The sequence below is a fragment of the Polistes fuscatus genome, unplaced genomic scaffold (genome assembly GCF_010416935.1).
Source record: "Polistes fuscatus isolate 324 unplaced genomic scaffold, CU_Pfus_HIC Scaffold27, whole genome shotgun sequence".
Lineage (NCBI taxonomy): Eukaryota > Metazoa > Arthropoda > Insecta > Hymenoptera > Vespidae > Polistes > Polistes fuscatus.
Genome location: NW_025113104.1, coordinates 1,401,395 through 1,420,468, shown reverse-complemented (window position 1 = coordinate 1,420,468; position 19,074 = coordinate 1,401,395). Strand labels below are relative to the sequence as shown.

The 19,074-nt window shown below is 32.2% G+C and overlaps 4 protein-coding genes across 9 annotated transcripts; 2 read left to right on the top strand and 2 right to left on the bottom strand.

The window, feature by feature from the left end:
• The first annotated feature begins 1,196 nt into the window (after window positions 1-1,196).
• LOC122518878 (leucine-rich repeat-containing protein 9-like) lies at window positions 1,197-7,620 on the top strand. 5 transcript variants are annotated; one of them, XM_043637995.1, is made up of 10 exons: window positions 1,197-2,688; window positions 3,076-3,216; window positions 3,350-4,385; window positions 4,460-5,049; window positions 5,163-5,301; window positions 5,389-6,348; window positions 6,429-6,584; window positions 6,667-6,964; window positions 7,039-7,232; window positions 7,307-7,620. In XM_043637995.1, exons 5-10 carry the CDS (start codon window positions 5,233-5,235, stop codon window positions 7,526-7,528), a joined length of 1,899 nt encoding a protein of 632 aa, XP_043493930.1. In that variant the 5' UTR covers window positions 1,197-2,688; window positions 3,076-3,216; window positions 3,350-4,385; window positions 4,460-5,049; window positions 5,163-5,232; the 3' UTR covers window positions 7,529-7,620. The 5 variants fall into 5 exon arrangements, with proteins under 5 accessions (XP_043493930.1, XP_043493929.1, XP_043493932.1 ...); XM_043637994.1 differs by having other exon boundaries at window positions 1,197-2,985; XM_043637997.1 differs by having other exon boundaries at window positions 1,197-3,216; window positions 3,350-3,461; window positions 3,574-4,385.
• A 2,222-nt stretch (window positions 7,621-9,842) lies between these two features.
• On the top strand, window positions 9,843-10,881 carry LOC122518916 (troponin C). The gene is made up of 3 exons (XM_043638068.1): window positions 9,843-9,953; window positions 10,117-10,537; window positions 10,659-10,881. Exons 1-3 carry the CDS (start codon window positions 9,951-9,953, stop codon window positions 10,685-10,687), a joined length of 453 nt encoding a protein of 150 aa, XP_043494003.1. The 5' UTR covers window positions 9,843-9,950; the 3' UTR covers window positions 10,688-10,881.
• Window positions 10,882-10,993: 112 nt separating this feature from the next.
• On the bottom strand, window positions 10,994-14,889 carry LOC122518874 (hexamerin-like). The gene is made up of 8 exons (XM_043637989.1): window positions 14,814-14,889; window positions 14,255-14,598; window positions 13,908-14,174; window positions 13,322-13,818; window positions 12,614-13,230; window positions 12,389-12,525; window positions 12,049-12,310; window positions 10,994-11,970 (listed from the first exon to the last, which is right to left on the bottom strand). The coding sequence occupies exons 1-8, from the start codon at window positions 14,887-14,889 to the stop codon at window positions 11,189-11,191; spliced, it is 2,982 nt and encodes a 993-aa protein (XP_043493924.1). The 3' UTR covers window positions 10,994-11,188.
• A 1,587-nt stretch (window positions 14,890-16,476) lies between these two features.
• On the bottom strand, window positions 16,477-18,414 carry LOC122518896 (acyl-CoA-binding protein homolog). Of its 2 annotated transcripts, XM_043638040.1 has the most exons (4): window positions 18,252-18,414; window positions 17,933-17,986; window positions 17,329-17,443; window positions 16,477-17,031 (listed from the first exon to the last, which is right to left on the bottom strand). In XM_043638040.1, exons 2-4 carry the CDS (start codon window positions 17,945-17,947, stop codon window positions 16,898-16,900), a joined length of 264 nt encoding a protein of 87 aa, XP_043493975.1. In that variant the 5' UTR covers window positions 17,948-17,986; window positions 18,252-18,414; the 3' UTR covers window positions 16,477-16,897. The 2 variants fall into 2 exon arrangements, with proteins under 2 accessions (XP_043493975.1, XP_043493974.1); XM_043638039.1 differs by lacking the exon at window positions 18,252-18,414 and having other exon boundaries at window positions 17,933-18,058.
• Between the last annotated feature and the right edge of the window lie 660 nt (window positions 18,415-19,074).

The following is a 19,074-nucleotide window of genomic DNA, read 5'->3' as shown; positions in this document are numbered from 1 at the left end:
AAGAAGAAGAAGAAGAAGATGAAAATAATAATAATAATAATAAGATATTAAGGATCGATAAATCGCGATAAACTGCAGCGACAATTTTGATTATTTCCAAGTATTTAGATAAGAAGCAAAAGACGTGTATTTCACGTCTCAATTTTATTATTACAAATCGTTAAATGGCATAAATTTTAACGAATGAATTAATACGAATAATCGATACATACTTGTGGTTTGTTTTCTTTTTTCTAACGATAGTACTTTTTCTATAATTTTTTGATATATTTTTTTAACCAAACCACTCGCATTTAAATTCGATAAAGTAGGAATAAACTAAATAGTTTTGTTTTTTTTTTTTTCTTTTAAGAAGAAATCGCACAAATTAATAAGTAATATAATACATTCTGCTCCGATTATTTTTCTTATTTGTTTTCGGAGCTTTTCTTTTCCATTCTCGCATTTTTTTCTTTCTCAGCCTTGCATTTGCGTCTAATAAAATAGAAAAAGAAGGGGGAAGAAAAAAGAAGCAAGAAAATATACATATATTATACATACACGTGTACGCAATTTAACAAAAAAGGAAAAAAAAAAATAATAATAATTATTATAATAACGTTACACACACCGAAAGTCCATGTATTATCGAACATATTAGTTAAACGGTGAAATGAAGAAAACTAAGCGGAAGCAAATGAAAAAAAAGATTAGAGATAATCGAGGTTTGAAGATTTAAATGTAATAAACAAATCTTTTATAAAATCCGTAAAATAACAACAAAATCTCTCTTTGAGGCTTACGATATATACATATAGGGGACTGTGTAATTTTTTTATACCTTCATACCAGTTTAAAATTTCACAATATCTATACATAAATAAATAGAACTTGGGAATCGACTAATTGAGAATACGTTAAAAAGCTTCGCTATAATATTTCAAGATATAGATAGATATATATATATATAAATATAGAAAAAGGTCAAAGTTCACATACCTTGCATACTACGGATTCGTTCGCTTTTCTTAATCGATGAATAAATTACCTCCAAGTTAATGGCACATCAATTATTTCTTCTATGACATAACAAAGATACTATTTAATAAAATAAAAATAAGAATTTTAATTAAATTCCATCGACAACGAATAATTTAATAAATAATAAATCTAAATCTAAAAGGAAAATAATATTCGTATAAAAATATTTGTTTGAAAATGAACACAACACTTTGTCTCGTTAATTAATTTAATTTAATTAATTTAATTAATAAATGAATAATTTATGTACCAATTACTTCGAGGTATAAAATCGTTAGAATTACATATTTCCTATCGTATGTACATAAAAGACAATTTTTTTACCAAAGTACTCGCATAATATTCGATTAATTTTTATCGTTAAATACAACTTGGACGGACGAACGAACGGTCGGGGGGGTGGGGGTGGAGAGGTGGGAGCTTAAACAAATTGTTTATGCGAGAATATATATTCGCAAAAGATGAATTGTGTGACGACCGTTTTCCTTGTACATTTATATAAAAAATATTTGAATCCTTTTTTCGTTAGTTTTAGAAACTTCCTAAATGAATTGATCTTACAATTAAGTTGCTTTTATACTTTCCGAGTAGTCGAATTAACGATATGTATTTTCCCAATCTATCCAATCTCATATTAGACAATCTAACAACAGAACGATGCTTATCATTTATTTATCGAAGGATTTTCAACGATTTTATGTAAGTAGAAATTCTGCGTCTGCACATTTCGTAATATCAACACAAGAGTACAATTGCGGATACATGTATGCGTGTACACAAATTGAAATGAAATCGTCAGGAACGTTGTTGTTTAATTGGTATATTCATCAAATTATTAACCGAGAGATTGCTACATTTGATATCAGTGGTTTCCCAAATTTATTAGATTTTCTGTATCCTTGCCTAATCGAAATTTTTCCCAAGATATCGTTCTACATTAAATTCTAACAAATATATAAAATAGTCAATAATTTTATTAGATAAAAATAATTAACACGCACACACATATTTTAGATCAAAAACAAATGTAATTTAACAAATTCGACTAATTGTCATTCCTTTCCCCATATCGATTTTCGATACTTACGATTAGATTCTATCGGCTATCTTCAAACAAATACAAAATTAAAAGTTGAATTAAAATGCATCCCCCCACCGCCATTACTGTGTAGAATTTATGGTCCTCAGGAGAGACACCGAAATGCAAACTTTGGGAACCACTGTCATATTTTATATTGCAATGCGCGTAATACGTAAATACAGCAAAATATGTATGTACATGTACGTGTATATGTTTGCATGTATACGTAAATGTACTCTGGACAAATTCATACACAAATTATGTATAATACATATACGTGGAAGAATAATTTATGCATACTCGTATATGTGTATGTGCATCATTTCCTATACTTGTTTGTCTATACGAATATTTACGGAGAAAAGAAAAAACAAAACGTAAGAATAAAAAGAAAAAAAAAAAAAAAACAAATAAACAAATTCTATGTAGCGACTACACGATTCGAGTATTGAATAAAAAAATGAAGGGATAGTCAACGAGTAGTAGTATCAATCGGTCTTTCATAGCCCACTATAATTTTCATTAATTAATTGTAAGATAATTTGGTGCTATGATGATATCCGTCAAAGAAGAAAACGTCACAAAAGGTAAATTAATTTCGTTCGATTATTTTCCTATCTTGTTTCACTTTTTTTCTGTGATTTATTTAATTGAATTTTTATTTCGTATTCGTTTTCCGTGCAGCTCGAACTATCAAGGAAATTAAAAAACGTCAAGAATTATATATTTTTCGTGAAAACTTGTCGCTTGACAATATCTGCACGACGAAATTAAATTTATGCAAGTTGGTTATAATTGGTCAACAAGCAAATTCGTTATCATTGAACGATCTATCGAAACTCGTTCATTTGCAAGAATTATGGCTGGTCGAGTGCAATTTAAAAGTGCATTATATAGAATATTTCTTTATTTTTTCTTATGGTTCGTTGTATTCGTAGGATTTTTGTTCTATTTGTTATTTTTTTTCTTTTCAGGATATATCCTCGTTGAAAGAATGTACGAAATTGGAAAAGCTTTACGTTTATTCGAACGAAATCGAACGAATTCCAAATCTATCCAAAATTACTCGGCTTGCAATTCTTTCGTTATCGGGAAACAAGATCGATCGTTTAACGGTATCAAATGATATTTCATCTTATTTTTGAATTAATATCAGAAAATATATTTGCCAGAATAATCCAAATAAAAAAATGTTGTGTAATAATAATTTAATAATTAATTATTATTTATTGAACGATATAAATATAGAATATCGACAAGTTGGAAAACTTAGAGGAACTTAATGTGGCCGATAACAAATTGAAAAGGTTGCCAAATATTTTCACGAAAAATTCTAACTTGAGATACGTCAATCTGGCGGGTAATCATCTGTATCATATCAAAGTATTATATAAACTTGTATATTTATTTAATTTTTCTTTTATTTATACGACCTTTTTTTAAATAGATTTATAACGATCGCGATATTTCAGGACATGAAAAATTTACGGCCAGTGAAAAAATTAGAGTCCGTTGTTTTGAATGATCCACTTTACGGTGACTGTCCATTGGCACGTCTTTGCAATTATCGCTGTTACATTTTCTATTGGCTTCCACAAATTAGCAGACTCGATCATTATTCGATAGACGATGCGGAAAGACATTGGAACGATACTTTTTTCAAGTATCCTTCTTACATTTTTTTCATTATTCACCTGTGTCGATAAAATAAATCTAAATAGTCACAAAATTACAGGAAGAATTTGATGCGTTGCAAAATTGCATTTCACGATAATATGAATGTTTACTTCAAATCCTTGAAAGACTTGCACGAAAAATTTCAAGACAACGAGAAACACTTGAAACATTTCCTTCGCGATATCAACACTTTCAAATCGCAGGTTTAATAATATTTAATAATAATTAATAACACAGGACTGTGCGTTGATGAATGTCGATTGTAAAATGTTGTATTTTTAATCCGAATTAGTCTACTTTAGAAACGAATAAAGAATTAATTGCATCGGAAAAAGGAACGTTGTCGTCCGTGATGGAATATCGTGAAAAAATATTAAAGGAAAGAGAAGAATTGGCTTCGATATATTTTCAAGTGAGGAGACTTTTATCACTAGGTTAAATTTTAATTTTAATCATTTGTTTCGCGTCAGATCACTTGTCGACAGTTAAAATTGCATATTCGTCACTGTGATAACGTGCGTCTACGAGAATATCAAAACAAAGGGGATGATTTAATGAAAATTTGTCAAATTACATTGGAAGAATCGCTGTGTCCTTCGACAAAAAAGTATGAAACGTTTTATAATTTGTCATTAATATTCCTATTAATTGTTTATTTAAAAATTGGTGAATTGTTGATAGGGAAACCGGTATAACGGGAATACGTTTGTATCGAGTCACAGAGGTTTTTCACAAGGAAATAAACGAGTATCATAATTGGAATGATCGAATCGAAGCTTTGCATGAAAAGGAGAAAAGTTTGAAGCTTTTAGCCAGCATGCCAGGAGTTCGAAGTATTCGTGAATGGCCGATTAACGTCCTTAAAAGCGAATTTTATAATCAAGTTAACTATATTTCCAATCAATTTTTCATCCAACATTAAATAAATTTTTCTTTTTCAACGATTCGCTATAGAAAGAATTTGGTGTTATACAAAAATTTAACAATTTTTGTATCGGTCAAACTTACTCTTTTATTTTTCTAAATAATCTCAAAATTTTGATCGGTTCGCTATCAAATGAATTTAGTTTTTTACAAATAATTTGATATACATATATATATATGAATTAAATAATTATATTTTTCTAGGAAAGAATTCGTATAACAAATTGTTTAGCCATCGCCGATGCTAAATTTTACGATAAATTGCGAAAGAAAATCTTTCTTGATTCTTGCGAGAAAAGAAGAGTTTCTATTTTTTTACACGTACCATTTGATCGTTGTACATTAACGTAAGTATTTCAAATGATGAAAATTATCAAATTGCTAAGACACGAATGAAAAGTCATTGAAGTAATATTTTCATTGAAATTAATTTCATTTTATTTGGAATATAAAATTAAAGGGAACAATACACCGACGAATTTCATTCATCGAAAACGAAAGAAATTGAAGACGTTCATCGATCATGCCAAATGTACGTTTTAAATGAAGCATATTTATTTGATACCGTATTCGTTGCTGAATACGAATACGTATTTGAGGTATGTATTGAAAAATAATATAATAATGAAATATTTCACAAAATATTCTATTCTTTGTCTAATGAAAATAATTCGCACTTCTGATAGAACGATTCGAATGACAATGATAAAAAAGAAATACAAAAGAAGCATCGTCCGGCAACTTCATCATTTGAACATTTAACTCGACAAAAGATCTTATTGTTTATACGAATGGACGAAGAAAAATTCATGACATTACAAAAATTAAGTTTAACTGGACTGAATATCAAGACTCTTCAGGAGGATTCTCTAAAATTACCAAATTTGAGGGAACTCGATTTATCTTATAATCGTCTCGAACAATTTCCAAATGATCAAATGATCGTTAACGTTAATAAAATCAACATCAGTTTCAACGAAATACGAATAATTATAATAAAGGAAAAATTATTGGCATTGGAAGTGCTCGATATTTCATGGAATTGTTTAACAAAGTGTAACGAAAGTCTCGAAACGTTGAAAAGGTTTACCCCACATTTGAAGACGTTGAATATTGAAAGAAATCATTTTTCCGATATCGTCGAACGCGATAAAATCGTTTTATTAACGCGCGTATACTTTCCAAACCTGGAAAATCATTTTCACTCATTAGATTCGAAAGATTGTAAGAATTTGAGCCTGAAAATGGCTCGCAATACTTTGTCAGAATTTTATGATCGACATCCAACTATTTTTATTTCGCATCGTCCGATTCGTCGAGTGCATTTGAAAAAGCCGTCAATGTATTTGGTACGATTGCATTTGAACGACAATTGCATCAGCGATCTCGATGGTTTGACACAGGAACACTTGCCAAAATTGAAGTATCTCGACTTGACCAACAATTTGATAACGTCCTTGAAATCATTAGGTTCGTACAATACTATAGTGGAACTATATTGTGCTCACAATAAGATTAGAGAATTAAGAGATATTGAGAATCTTCAATATTGGCATAAATTACAAGTTATTGATCTTTGTTACAATCCAATTGAATCCGCAGTCGTTTACAAAGATTTTCTTATCTTTCATTTGATTGATCTCAAGGTATTTGGACATTTCCTTGAAATTTTAGTTATTTTATTATACGTAGATATGAAAATAGTATGTTTGTTTATAATTAACAGTACATTTCTGGACAATGTGTAAAAAAATCAAATATCGTAGAAACAAGGAACACATTTGGAAATATATTGAATAAAAATATGTTGCTAAACATGAATGTTGGAATGAAATTATCCAATCTCAGGCAATTGGATGTCGTTAAGTGTTCTATTAAAAAGGTTCCTTTTCAATGTTTACAAAAATACGTATGTATTGGTAATTAGATTGCTAAAAATATTTCTAATCATTATTGTCTCACAGATAAATTTACCTTCCAATTTGTTGCCTCATTTGGAGAGCGTAGATTTAAGTAGAAATCAAATAATCTCTTTGGAAAGTTTAAATACACTTCCTAAGCTGAAAACTTTACGTTTGAGCTACAATCGTTTGGAGACATTCCAATTGGATAGATCGGACAATTTTGATTGCTTTCCTAATTTATCTACTTTATATTTGGATCATAATCGCATTGGCTCAATAACGTGGGACGACGATTGCAACGTATTTCCAACATTGAAACATCTTTTTTTACATCATAATAAACTTTCTAACGTTTACGGTAATCTTATGTTTTTTTTTAATTCAATATTACAGTACTATTTTTTCATTTAATAATTCGTCATATTTTTCAAGGTCTACGAGAGAATTCGACTTTGGAAATTCTGATTTTAGATCACAATAAAATAGAAAGTATAAAGGAAGATTCTTTCAATAAAAATAATATAATTACCTGTTTATCCATCGAGAGTAATCAAATTCAAAATTTGAGTTTTGTTAAACGATTGTCACGTTTAAAACAATTGTACATAGCTGATAATCTTATAGCTGTAAGCTATATACAATCTCGTAATATTCGTATTCTTGTTTATTTATTATTTTATTGTTAATCAATATTTTTCAGAACGAAGACGAGTTGGAAAAGTTAACATTGTTGGAAAATTTGAAAGAATTGACTCTCTCAGGCAATCCATTCTATAAAACGATTAATTATTATAAATTTTGTTTATGTTGTTTACCTAAAATACAAAATATCGATGGGTTTGATTTATCGAATAAAACTTGCACCTGCAAAGATCTTTCTATGTACGAAAGCGCGCAAACACAAGCAATATCAGAAAACTAATCAAAGAGTTTATGGTTGTGCTATTTAAAATAAGCTGTTAGCCCTGACTGATTAACATCTTTTTATTCACTTTATTTTTTATGTATATTTTACCGTATTTTTACCGTATATAAAAGCAGTACTTTACTATTTAAATGTTTTAAAATTATCAGTCGTATATAAAGAAAGTTCGTATGTTTTACGTAAAGATTCCTTAACGATTAAATTATAATTTTTCTTAAAAATATATTGTACATAATTAAACTTTAACACATTTTACTTAAATATGATTGACTTAATATATATATATATATATATATATATATATATGAAGACGATTATTTAATTCAAACGGTGAAAAAGTAAGCTACTCGAGTGAGCCACTATAGTGGCCATGGACCTGGAAAAAATAATCGCAAAAGCCACTTTAGTGGCAGGGCCGCTAAGGGCGATATCGGTAATTGCAGTGCTCTACCTTTATCCATCGACCGTCGGTAACTACCACTGTCGGTAACTGCCACCGTCGGTAATAATAGACTTAAAATTTTTTTACTCTACGTCGGTAATATTTTGTATTTAGATTCCTGACGGTCAATATTATTAAAGTACAAACTTTCATTAAAAACGGTCGATGTTTTAAAAATAGGAAAGTTACCGACGGTGGCAGTTACCGACAGTGGTAGTTACCGACGATGGCAGTTACCGACAGTGGTAGTTACCGACGATGGCAGTTACCGACGGTCGATGGATAAAAGTAGAGCACTGCAATTACCGATATCGCCTTAACCGGCCTGCCACTAAAGTGGCTTTTTCGATTATTTTTTCCAGGTCCATGGCCACTATAGTGGCTCACTCGAGTAGTTTACTTTTTCACCGTTTGAATTAAATAATCGTCTTCATATTCATTCATATTTGAGTGAAATGTTAAATTTTATGTATATATGTAAAATATATTTTTAAGAAAAATTAAAATTTAATCATTAAGAAATCTTTACGTAAAACATATGAACTTTCTTTATGTACTTATGTATTTGTTTTGATATTCCTACGCAGTAATGACTTCGAGGGTAAATATTTTCCTCCAAAAGAATATCTGATTAAAATTATTTAATATATAATATTATACATTTTTCTATCTATGCTATTTCTCTGCAATATAGAACTCGAGTTAAAATTGGAACAGGAAAACATTTCTTAACTAAAATCATTTCTGAATTGACAATAATTGCAAGAAAAAGTATACTGAGAGAAAAACGAAGAAGAATTTTAGAAAAAGAAAGATCGGATCGTTGAAATATCGTAGAATACGTAATAATGAATGAACGTATAACAAAGGTGTGTAACTTGTTCAAGAAAACAATGCACTTAAATTTGTCATTCCACCTATTCTGAATGAATACTTATTAATGAAGAAATCGTAAAAGATTGAACGCAAGAAATAGTAACTCTACTGTCCAAGTCGAAAGAAGCCAGATTTATAAAATATGAATTGTGAAAGGCATAAGAAGCGGCGCAATCCACCCCCTTGGATTTGACTGCAGGAACTCTCATTTTGGCACGGTTCTCTTAAAACGTTTCAACTATTTGGCACGGTAATTTTCGTGTCCAATTTGCCTATCATTCAACGAAAGCATCGTTAATGAAAAAGCTAACGCCTTGCGCGATAATAATCTAATTTACATAAGATGATTGATCCAGTAATCTTGTCAGTTAAGATAGTACACAAAGTCCAAGACAACCCTGACGCAAGTAAAATGGCAAATTGGCTAATTGTTTCGTTATTAGTTAGGTGATGTTCGTGCCAGGGTTGGCGAGTGGAAAACCGATCTTCGCCGACCTAGTTTTCCGTGACTGGAAAATGCGCGGACGATGATGAATCGTGCTCAAAGTGCTCCAAGTGTTCGAGGAGAAGAGGGAACCGATATATTTTTACCGTACCGCATGCCAGGTAACGTCGCGCCTTGTAATCGTTTGCAGGGGCAGACTGCGTGGGCAGTGAACTAAGAATGCTATGCTAATGCGCTGGCTAGAGGATTGTACACAGACTCGTTAGACTGTATTTTGCGGTTAACGAAATAACTTTAAACGCGACGCGACGCGACGCAACGCGTCGGGATGAGATGCGACGCAACACGTATACCTACAGAGAAAGAGAGTTAAAGAGATAGATAGAAAAAGATAGAAGATGTACTAACACACGAACATAGGAATCGCCCTCGTCACCTAACGACGCGTGGAGAAGACGCGCGTTACATATGCCACTTATAACATATTTCATTTTTCCTCGCGGCGACTCTATTTTTGAGTACGAAAATCCTCGAGCACGGCTCTTTCTAGCTGTTTCACCAGACGCGGAGGAAGTCTTTACATATAACGCGCCACGGAAGAGCCCTAGTCTCTTCAGGTCTCATCGATCGTCCGTCGTGCGAGGATAAACGTGATCATGGTAAGGATCTCCTCATATCCTTTTTCTCTATCTGCCTGTTTCCATTCACTTCTTTCTCCAATAACCGAAAAGAAAGAAAAAAACATTAAGCTGTTTATTAATCTATTCGAGTAAGATACGGCAAGGTGTTAATATATGTGTTTGATTTACCGATTAATTGAAGGAGGAAGACGAACAAAAAACTGCAGTAATGCGCAAAGCATTCCAAATGTTCGACACAACTAAGAGTGGTTTCATCGACACCCTCAAAATATCAACGATATTGAACACCATGGGCCAACTCTTCGACGATGGCGAATTGAACGCCATAATTGAAGAAAATGATCCCGAAGGTACAGGAAAGGTGAACTTCGATGGATTCTGTAAGATCGCAGGACGATTTCTCGAAGAGGAAGATGCCGAGGCGATGCAGGAGGAACTCAAGGAAGCTTTCCGGTTGTACGACAGGGAAGGAAATGGTTATATCACTACGGCAACCCTGAAAGAAATTTTAGCTGCGTTAGATGACAAATTAACTAGTTCCGATCTTGATGGAATTATCGCTGAAATTGATACCGACGGTTCTGGAACGGTTGACTTTGATGGTACGCCATTATTTTCTTAATACTTCTTTACATTTGACGTCGGATTTCAAAATGTTCTCGGAATAACATTTACTTTATAAGACTAGTCACGCATATCTATTAGTGCGATTATTATTTTCAGAGTTCATGGAAATGATGACAGGCGAGTAAAGAGAAGAAGAGAGTTGATTTCAAAAATGACAGTTAATTCATGTCCTGAAAACATGAGAAAGGACCAATGTTTATGATAGAAAGAAAATCGAAAAGAATGGATATATCTATTGGAGAATATTTAAATCTAAATCAGCATCATTCGTTATATTAGCGTAATTTCTTAATAAAATAATTCTTTGATTAGAATAAAATAGAAATGTATTTTTAATGTCCTGAAGATCTCGTATTAGAATCTAATATCTAATATCGAAATTGATGAGAAATCATTAAGTCTGAAATATTGATAACCAATACGTTTCTATAACAATTTATTTATTGCGTTTTCTCTGTATTAATCAATCCTTTTTTATCATTTTCAAATTAAAAGGTACACACAGTCATACAAAAACAGACACACACGCATACACTTCGGTAATGCGTGTTATTTTTAAGTGTGACATAGATCAAATTCAAATCGCTACGTACAATACACTAGTCGTAAGTATTTCGGTGACGTTATTACGGGCTGATCGAGTTTGTAGGTTGACCCTCGTGGTAAACGTGAACATCTTTCACGTAAATGTTGGGAACAGCAAGAGCACCAGCAGTAAGAGGTCGTTCTAATGGGTAACCATAGGGTTTGTCATCATAGGAAATAGCACCACCAATAATATCGGCGATATTTTGGTTTTGATAATAGGCTTGTTGCTGTTGTTGTTGTTGTTGTTGTTGTTGTTCTTCTTCCTGAATTTGGGCATAGGATTGATAGATGCCTTGGAATCCACCGGCGTGAGTCTGTCCACTACTGTATTGTTGTCCTTGTTGTCCTTGCTGTCCTTGTTGTCCTTGTTGTCCTTGCTGTCCTTGCTGTCCTTGTTGTCCTTGTTGTCCATGCTGTCCTTGCTGTCCTTGTTGTCCTTGTTGTCCTTGTTGTCCTTGTTGTCCTTGTTGTCCATAGTAACCATGTTGTCCTTGGTTAACATGCGAGTAAACGCTGCCATATACACCTCCTTTATATCCTCTTCCTTGTATTCCTGCCTGTACTCCTCCTTGTACTCCTACTTGTGGTACTCCTTGTACTCCTGCCTGTACGCCTCCTTGTACGACACCTTGTACACCTTGTACTCCTTGTACTCCTACTTGTGGTACTCCTTGTACTCCAGTTTGGTACACTCCGGATATTCCATAAGGTCCAATTTGGACACCTCCTTGTATGCCAGCTTGCTGTGCATATTGGTAAGTTTGTGCTTGGGATTGAGCTGGGTGTTTTGTGTAAAGACTGCCATGTTCGGTAGCGACAGCTGGAAAGAAGAAATGTTTTATGCGATTTACTTTATTCAGTAGCGAAGACGTTGATTTTTTAGCCACTGATAAAACACCTTCGATTAAATCTTCAAGGTTACTTTGCTCAGGCACAACTTCTACGGTTTGTCCAGGCTCCGATCTCGATTGTTGGTACTCATTAACTCCAACGATTTGGTAGTCTTGCTGATAGTTCTGGTGTTGTTGTGGAATAACTGGATTGTAGCTTGGCTGTTGTTGTCCTTGTACGGAAATCACTACGAGAAGCTGGAGTGGATAACCGTAGTTGGTACCTTTGGGAAGAGCTAGCCTAGCAGGGAAGCCATACATGTCTTGTGGCTGTAAAAATACAAGGGATCGTTACAATCTAGCATTTTCATTTGCGCTAGTTCGTTCGTTCTTAAGATAAATCATTACATTGGTCTTGTAGAATGGATGCTGGGAATGTAAAGCAGAGTTGACGCCATCTTGGATTAGCTGAATCGATGGATAGTCAAAGCTTTTTCCTGATGCTTGCACAGAGTGCCTGGTGATAACGTTTTTACCTTGTCTAACTGTAAATCAAATTATAATTGAATTTAAATCTTGTTCTCTTCATCGAAAACAAATGAAATTTTGGATCAAGAAAGATTTCATACTTACGATCTCTAACAAACTGATCTAATTCAACGAATAAATGTCTGGATTCAGAAATGCTTATTGGTTGGCCTTGGTAATCGTATTTTGGTCCAAGGTAAACGCGAACAACAGCATTAGGAATGTGTTTCTCACTGTTAACACTGATATAGTAATTGTAAGGCAAGTGATCTAATCTCTTGAGTTGAGCCACAATGGCTGGTCCTTCTTGTTGTCCTTGTTGTTGTCCTTGTTGTCCTTGTTGTTGTCCTTGTTGTTGTCCTTGCTGTTGTCCTTGTTGTTGTCCTTGCTGTTGTCCTTGCTGTTGTCCTTGCTGAGAACCATGTCCTATTGCCTGGGTAAGGTTAACGTCGAAGTAGCTGAAGTAGGTCGTTAATGGAGAAATGTTAACGTCTTCGATGGTAACGCCAGGAACTAGGAGGTGGTTGTATTGGTATGCGGGCAAGGATTCTTGGTATCTGTTGTAGAGATTGATTACTTTCTTGAGGAGTTGATAGAAAGCAGGGTCACGAACAGAGGTCTCAGGGAGTCCTAAAACGGATGGCGTGTAATCGTAGATGTTTGAAGTATGGGGAGCGTTGCCAAGGAGTTGGCTAGCTGCTGCTTGAAGGTTGCCATAGTATCTATTTAAGAAAATAAATGTACCATTTCAAGATTACTATTTCCCTAATAGAAAATCTATCGTATATCAATTGAATAAGCTCATAGACGAACCTTGGGTTAACGCTTCTACCAGTTCCTTGGATAAGATCAGCAAGAATGCTTAAGCCTTGTGGTTGGTAAAGAGAAAGGAGAGCACCTTGTGCAGTTTGAACATATCCAGAGTCAATGGCTTGAACAAGTCTCTGTTCTAATGTCCTCACGGCCTGACTCAATTGCTGTTGTTGCCTGCTTTGTTGTGGGAGATTCAAGGCTTCTGGACGGTCAGGGAATGGGAGACCATTGTAATTTAGAAGATGAGCTTCAAATGGAGCGTGTACGGTAACGTAATCAACGTCTTCAATTGGACTAAGTCCGTTGGAAAGGCGATTCAATTCGTAGTAGGCCAAAAGTTGCTTTTGAAGGTAGTGGGATTTAGCTCCTTTACCATTTGGATTATCTTGTTCAGACGATTGGTACACTTGAGAACCTAATAAACTGTACTGTTGTTGCTGTTGTTGTTGTTGATGTTGACGATGTTGTTGCTGTTGATGCTGTTGCTGTTGCTGTTGCTTCTGTTGTTGTTGCTGCTATAAGAAAAAAGATTTTATCAATGAATTTGAAGTCTAGAAAATTTGTAAAGTAACGTAAATGTATTTACCAATTCCAGATTGTTACTAGCTAGGTGAACATAGGAATAGTAGCTTTGAAGTCCAATGTCATTAGTGAAGTAACCAATTTCGGCTTCTTTATGGGGCAAGTACGTGGTCTGATTGACAGGGATAACAACTTCATTGTGTAAACCATGGTAATTTTGTGCTTGGAGGATGACCTTAGAGTTCAAGAAGTGCGAGGGTAAGACTTCATATGGTGGTGGAAAAATGACTTCTTGCGTGTCCGGGCGTTGTAAAATGGCAGCAGTGAAGGCCTATTTTATGGTTGAAATAAAATATCATTAAATTATTTCATATAATTGTATAAAATTGATATTAAAAAGTGAGAGCATACCTGGTAGAATTGTCCTTCGTTGACCTTAACGCGAGCATAAGCGGCAGTATTCAAGAAAGTTTGATAGTCCAGGGCTCCCAATAAGATCTTTTGAACCAAAGCTGCTTCTTTGCGCAACTGGTTCTTGTCGTTGGAGAAAGCAGTACCTCTGGGCTGAATCAAACCAGCATTAACCATGTAACCGAAGTACTTAACGATTACCGGATTTTCGTATTTGTTAGCATTGGCAACAATATCGTAAGTATGGCCGATGTGATTTAGTTGAGGGTTTGGAATTTGATCCTGAGTTATTTGCAATAGAAGATCGACAACGTCCTGCTGCTTTTGCAAGAGTTCTTGATTGGCTGGAATTATAATAAACAAAAATTAAAATACCACGTTCGACTTTCTTTTTCATTTCTCCAAAATCAAATGACTTTTTTTAATAAATAGTGGTACATATTAAATGAATTGAAAAATACCATTAGATTATATACCATTGGTATGCTTATGTGGTAACATATGTTAAATAATAGTAGAGAAAAGAAGTAGATTTGTAAATAATAATTAGTTAACTCACCAGCATGTTGCTTTTGCTGCGGAGCTACAGCCGCTCCGAGGGCCACGAGAGTCAATAGAAGGAATGTGTACCGCATTGTGTCTGATACAAGATTGCGTATGCTTACGATGGGATTATGCATCACTTTTATACCAAAGACATATCACAAAATACCCATAATCAGTGACCTGGTGGTCATACGATTATGACCTAATGTCCCCCGCGATTTCGCTATCTATTCGCGATATCAACCCTCCTTTACATTTAATGAAATGTTTCTGACACGGCTGTTCGAAGGTTAACCCATGATAATTAATATTCCCTTATCCCCTTATTAAATCCGGCTGTGTTGTATCACTTCTGATTACTATTACTGCCGGCTCAGGGTACCACGAATAAATCATTTAATTAACAATACAACGTTTCAATGTTCAACTCTAAATAGAAGAAATTCTCTTCATTTTGATTAATTAATTCATTTAATATTAATATCATGTCCATTTCTAATAATTAGAATAATTTATCAATAGTAATAATAATAATAATCATTTAAATTTTAATATTAATTCTCTTGATTTAATATATTCTACGAATTATTCATTATTATCATAAGCAATTAAATTAATGCTAATAGTGGAATATTTTTAATTTAACATTTACATCCTAAGTTTAGAAATTTATTAATTGAATACGTGATTATACTAACAATTTATTTAATATTAAAAATATATACAAAAAAGAAGCATATCTTAATGCTGCAAAAGCCAAATTTAAGTAAATAATTCATTCTTATTAATAATACGCTAAAAATAATAGTATGTTATATGCACTACAGATCCTAACGTTTGTAGAAATATTTGAAACACGTTTACCTGTGTTTTTTCAAATTAATGAATGAAAATCAAAAGAAACATTTTTCAATCTATAATCATTAATTTATTCAACAATTCTAATTAAATATATTAAATTGTCTATAAATGTGTATTAAAAATGTATGATGTAATCTTTATATTTAATAAGAACTTATTGTCTTATCAGAACGTTTTAATATATCATTAGCAAGTGTAACATGAAAACATCATAAATGTTGAAATATTGTGTTATCTGAATTTGTTCACATGCAAGGATAATGAAGACTGATAAAACTTTCAAACGAACTTTCAGGTGATTATTCGTCAGGGTTATCACCTTGTTTTGCTGCTATCCTATTGACAAAATACATTGTGCAAATATAACACACGATTCATCACGAAATTTCAATCATTTTATAATTGTCATCCTAATATGCAACGTTTCAATATAACTAATTTTTATATTCAAATTTATAATATCAAACGTAGCTGTGTCAGCAAAAAAAAAAAGAACAGCTCGCAAGGAAAATATCGAGTCAGCATATTGTCCGAATTATTATTATCATTATTACAACAAAAATTTATTCAATGTCTTAATTCCACAAGTTATTTTTACAAGTTGAAACGAGTTTGAAGGTGTTAAAAAATTATAAATAAATTTTTTCTGCATATAAATATCTAATTTACATATACATTTGATTTACAATATTAATTAAATATTATGTAAGTGATTCTCTTCTTGGTTTTTATTTTTTTCTTTTATTTTTTAATTATAAATTTATAAGAAAATAAATGCACGCTATTTTACAGGTAAGTAACATTGCGAAGAAACGTAGGATTTATATTTTATTTTAATGCGTAATAGGAATTACATAAAACAACTTTAATCACAATCGTTCAATCTTTTAATCGCATTAATTATTTATTAACGACGTTTAAAAATAAAATTGATCATTTTGTTAAAAAAAAAAAAAAAGAGAAATCAACGGCAAGATATGTTTTTTAAAGATACTCATTACACGTGTCGAGTTATTCGTTACAAACAAAAAAAAGATTAACATATAAAAAGTAGATAAGAGGAAGAACAAAAATATCCAAAAACAAAAATCATTATATAATTTTGTCTTCAGCCAAGCGAAATATTTGTCATGTCATTCTCATTGATTTACGTAACAATATATATATATTATTAAATTCATTTAATTATCATTTAATAATAATTGTATATATATATATATGTAATTGTATATATAATTATTTATATTTTTCCATCAAATTGTTGACCCATTCGATGTACGCCTTTTTAGCATCTTCTTTAGAAACGCCCTTTTTGTTGTTCCAAGATTGCCATTTTGCTTTTCCCTTCATGTCGAATAATCCTGGTTTCTCTAAAATATTTTCATAAAATATCAAATATGTTCGTACTGTGTTATTATTGATTGGAATAAATACAATAAATACAATAGATTGTATAACGCACTTTATAATTAAATGCAGAAAGTAATTCAAAATTAAAAAGTTTACTTTGATTGAAATAAATAAATTGTTATCTTCGTGATTAAAAAAATTATCGAACAATGTTCGTTTCCTACAACGTAAATCCCACGCAATGTGTTGAATATTATTCACGTTATATAAGAGAAACTATTGTAACAATTAATTATACAAAATTCGTAATAACTTACCTGTATTACAATCACCTATCGTAGCTTGTTTAAATAAAGCATAGAGTTCTAAAAGTTCTTCATCGGTGGGACGCTTGGTAAGAGTTTTTATCGCCTTCTCAGCTGCTTCGAATTGCTATAAAATTGAATAATTAATCAACAACAAGTTTTTCTTATAAATAAACCAGGTAATTTTCCAAAAAAAAATGTATCTTTTTGTTCTTTTCTTTTTGTTATAAACCTAAAGCAATTGAGATTCATGAATTTCTTTTACATTTAAAATCAATGTCATATAAATAAGATCACAATGACGAGTACGTTTATTAATTTTGAATGTAATTTAAAATCATCGGTCACTAGATCAGAAATTAAAATATAATACATTGTGCATATGATAAAAATATATACAAAAAGAGAAAGGAAGAAAGGAAGAACAAAAAATTCATGTCAATCTCACGTACAAAAAGTAATCAATTTTGAAGGAAACATAAAACAAAGAAACGAGTAATAAACAAATCTTACAAAATAACAATGATAAAAATAAAAAATAAAAAGAACAAATGTTTAACGAGAAAAAGAAATATGTATGTGTGAAGATAAAGAAAATTGAAATGAAAAGATTTACCTCGTCGAGAGACATCTCTTGAAACGTACTAACTGTTCGCTGGTTCGATGATAACTAACGGATATATAAAACACGAGAATACCACCTTTACCCTCGTTAAATAAAACATTCGTCATTAAAGTAAACGTTATTGAAGCGATGACTATGCTATAATACTTATTATCATATTAACCATTTTAAAATAAATTATTAAAAAAAAAGGTAGCCAAAAAATATAAAAAAAAATCATGAAAAATAAATCATGAAATCAAAGATATTGGAAGTTTTTACGTTGTTTTTTTTTCTTTGAATTTATTCCTAATAACTCTTCTAAAAATACCTTAATTGATTGATAATTTATCGATTGATTTCCTGGATTACACAAGATCGTCTGGACGAAAAGTTTGTATTTAAATTGACATATAGAAAAACGTAATGACGAGGAAGAGATGAAGAGGCAGGAGGAGGAGGAGGAGGAAGAAGAGAAGGGGAGACAGAGGTGAAGGGGAGGAAACTGGGAAGGGATTTATTCAAGGAAAGGAGGCCAATGTGCCACATCATCATTCCGGACTCACCTGCACGTAAAACCCCGAGGAATTCTTCTTGGTCCCAGCCTCCGACTTTCTCGCATCAGTGCCGTAACAAAACGATAACGAGGAACGAATGATTTTTTTCAATGAATAATTTATTCTTTTCCCCTAGATTTTTTCCCTATAAATACTATCTGTTCATTTAACTTTAATACGATTAATATAACAATCTCAATTTCAAATCAAATTCACGTTGCAACATACGTCCCAATATGTCAACAAATGTGAAACGTGCTTAAAAATAAATCAAATCGAATAAATGAAGAAATAAATACGAAATTGACACACGAGTATGCGCTTAATAATGGCATTTTTCTTTCCAAAAAACCAACAATTCCAAAACGTCGCGTAATCGTTTCGAAGGTATAATGGAAAGGGAGGCGTATTTTAACACCATGTTAAATGTATACCTGGATGGAATGTGTTCGTTTCAAGGTAAAGAAAAATTGAAAACGGTAGTAGAAGGTGTGTACACGTAAGCATATACATATATGCAATATCACATTTCATTAAAATAACATTAATTCAAAATTACAGGCTCGTTTGGCAATCAAAGTTGAAAACAAAATTAAA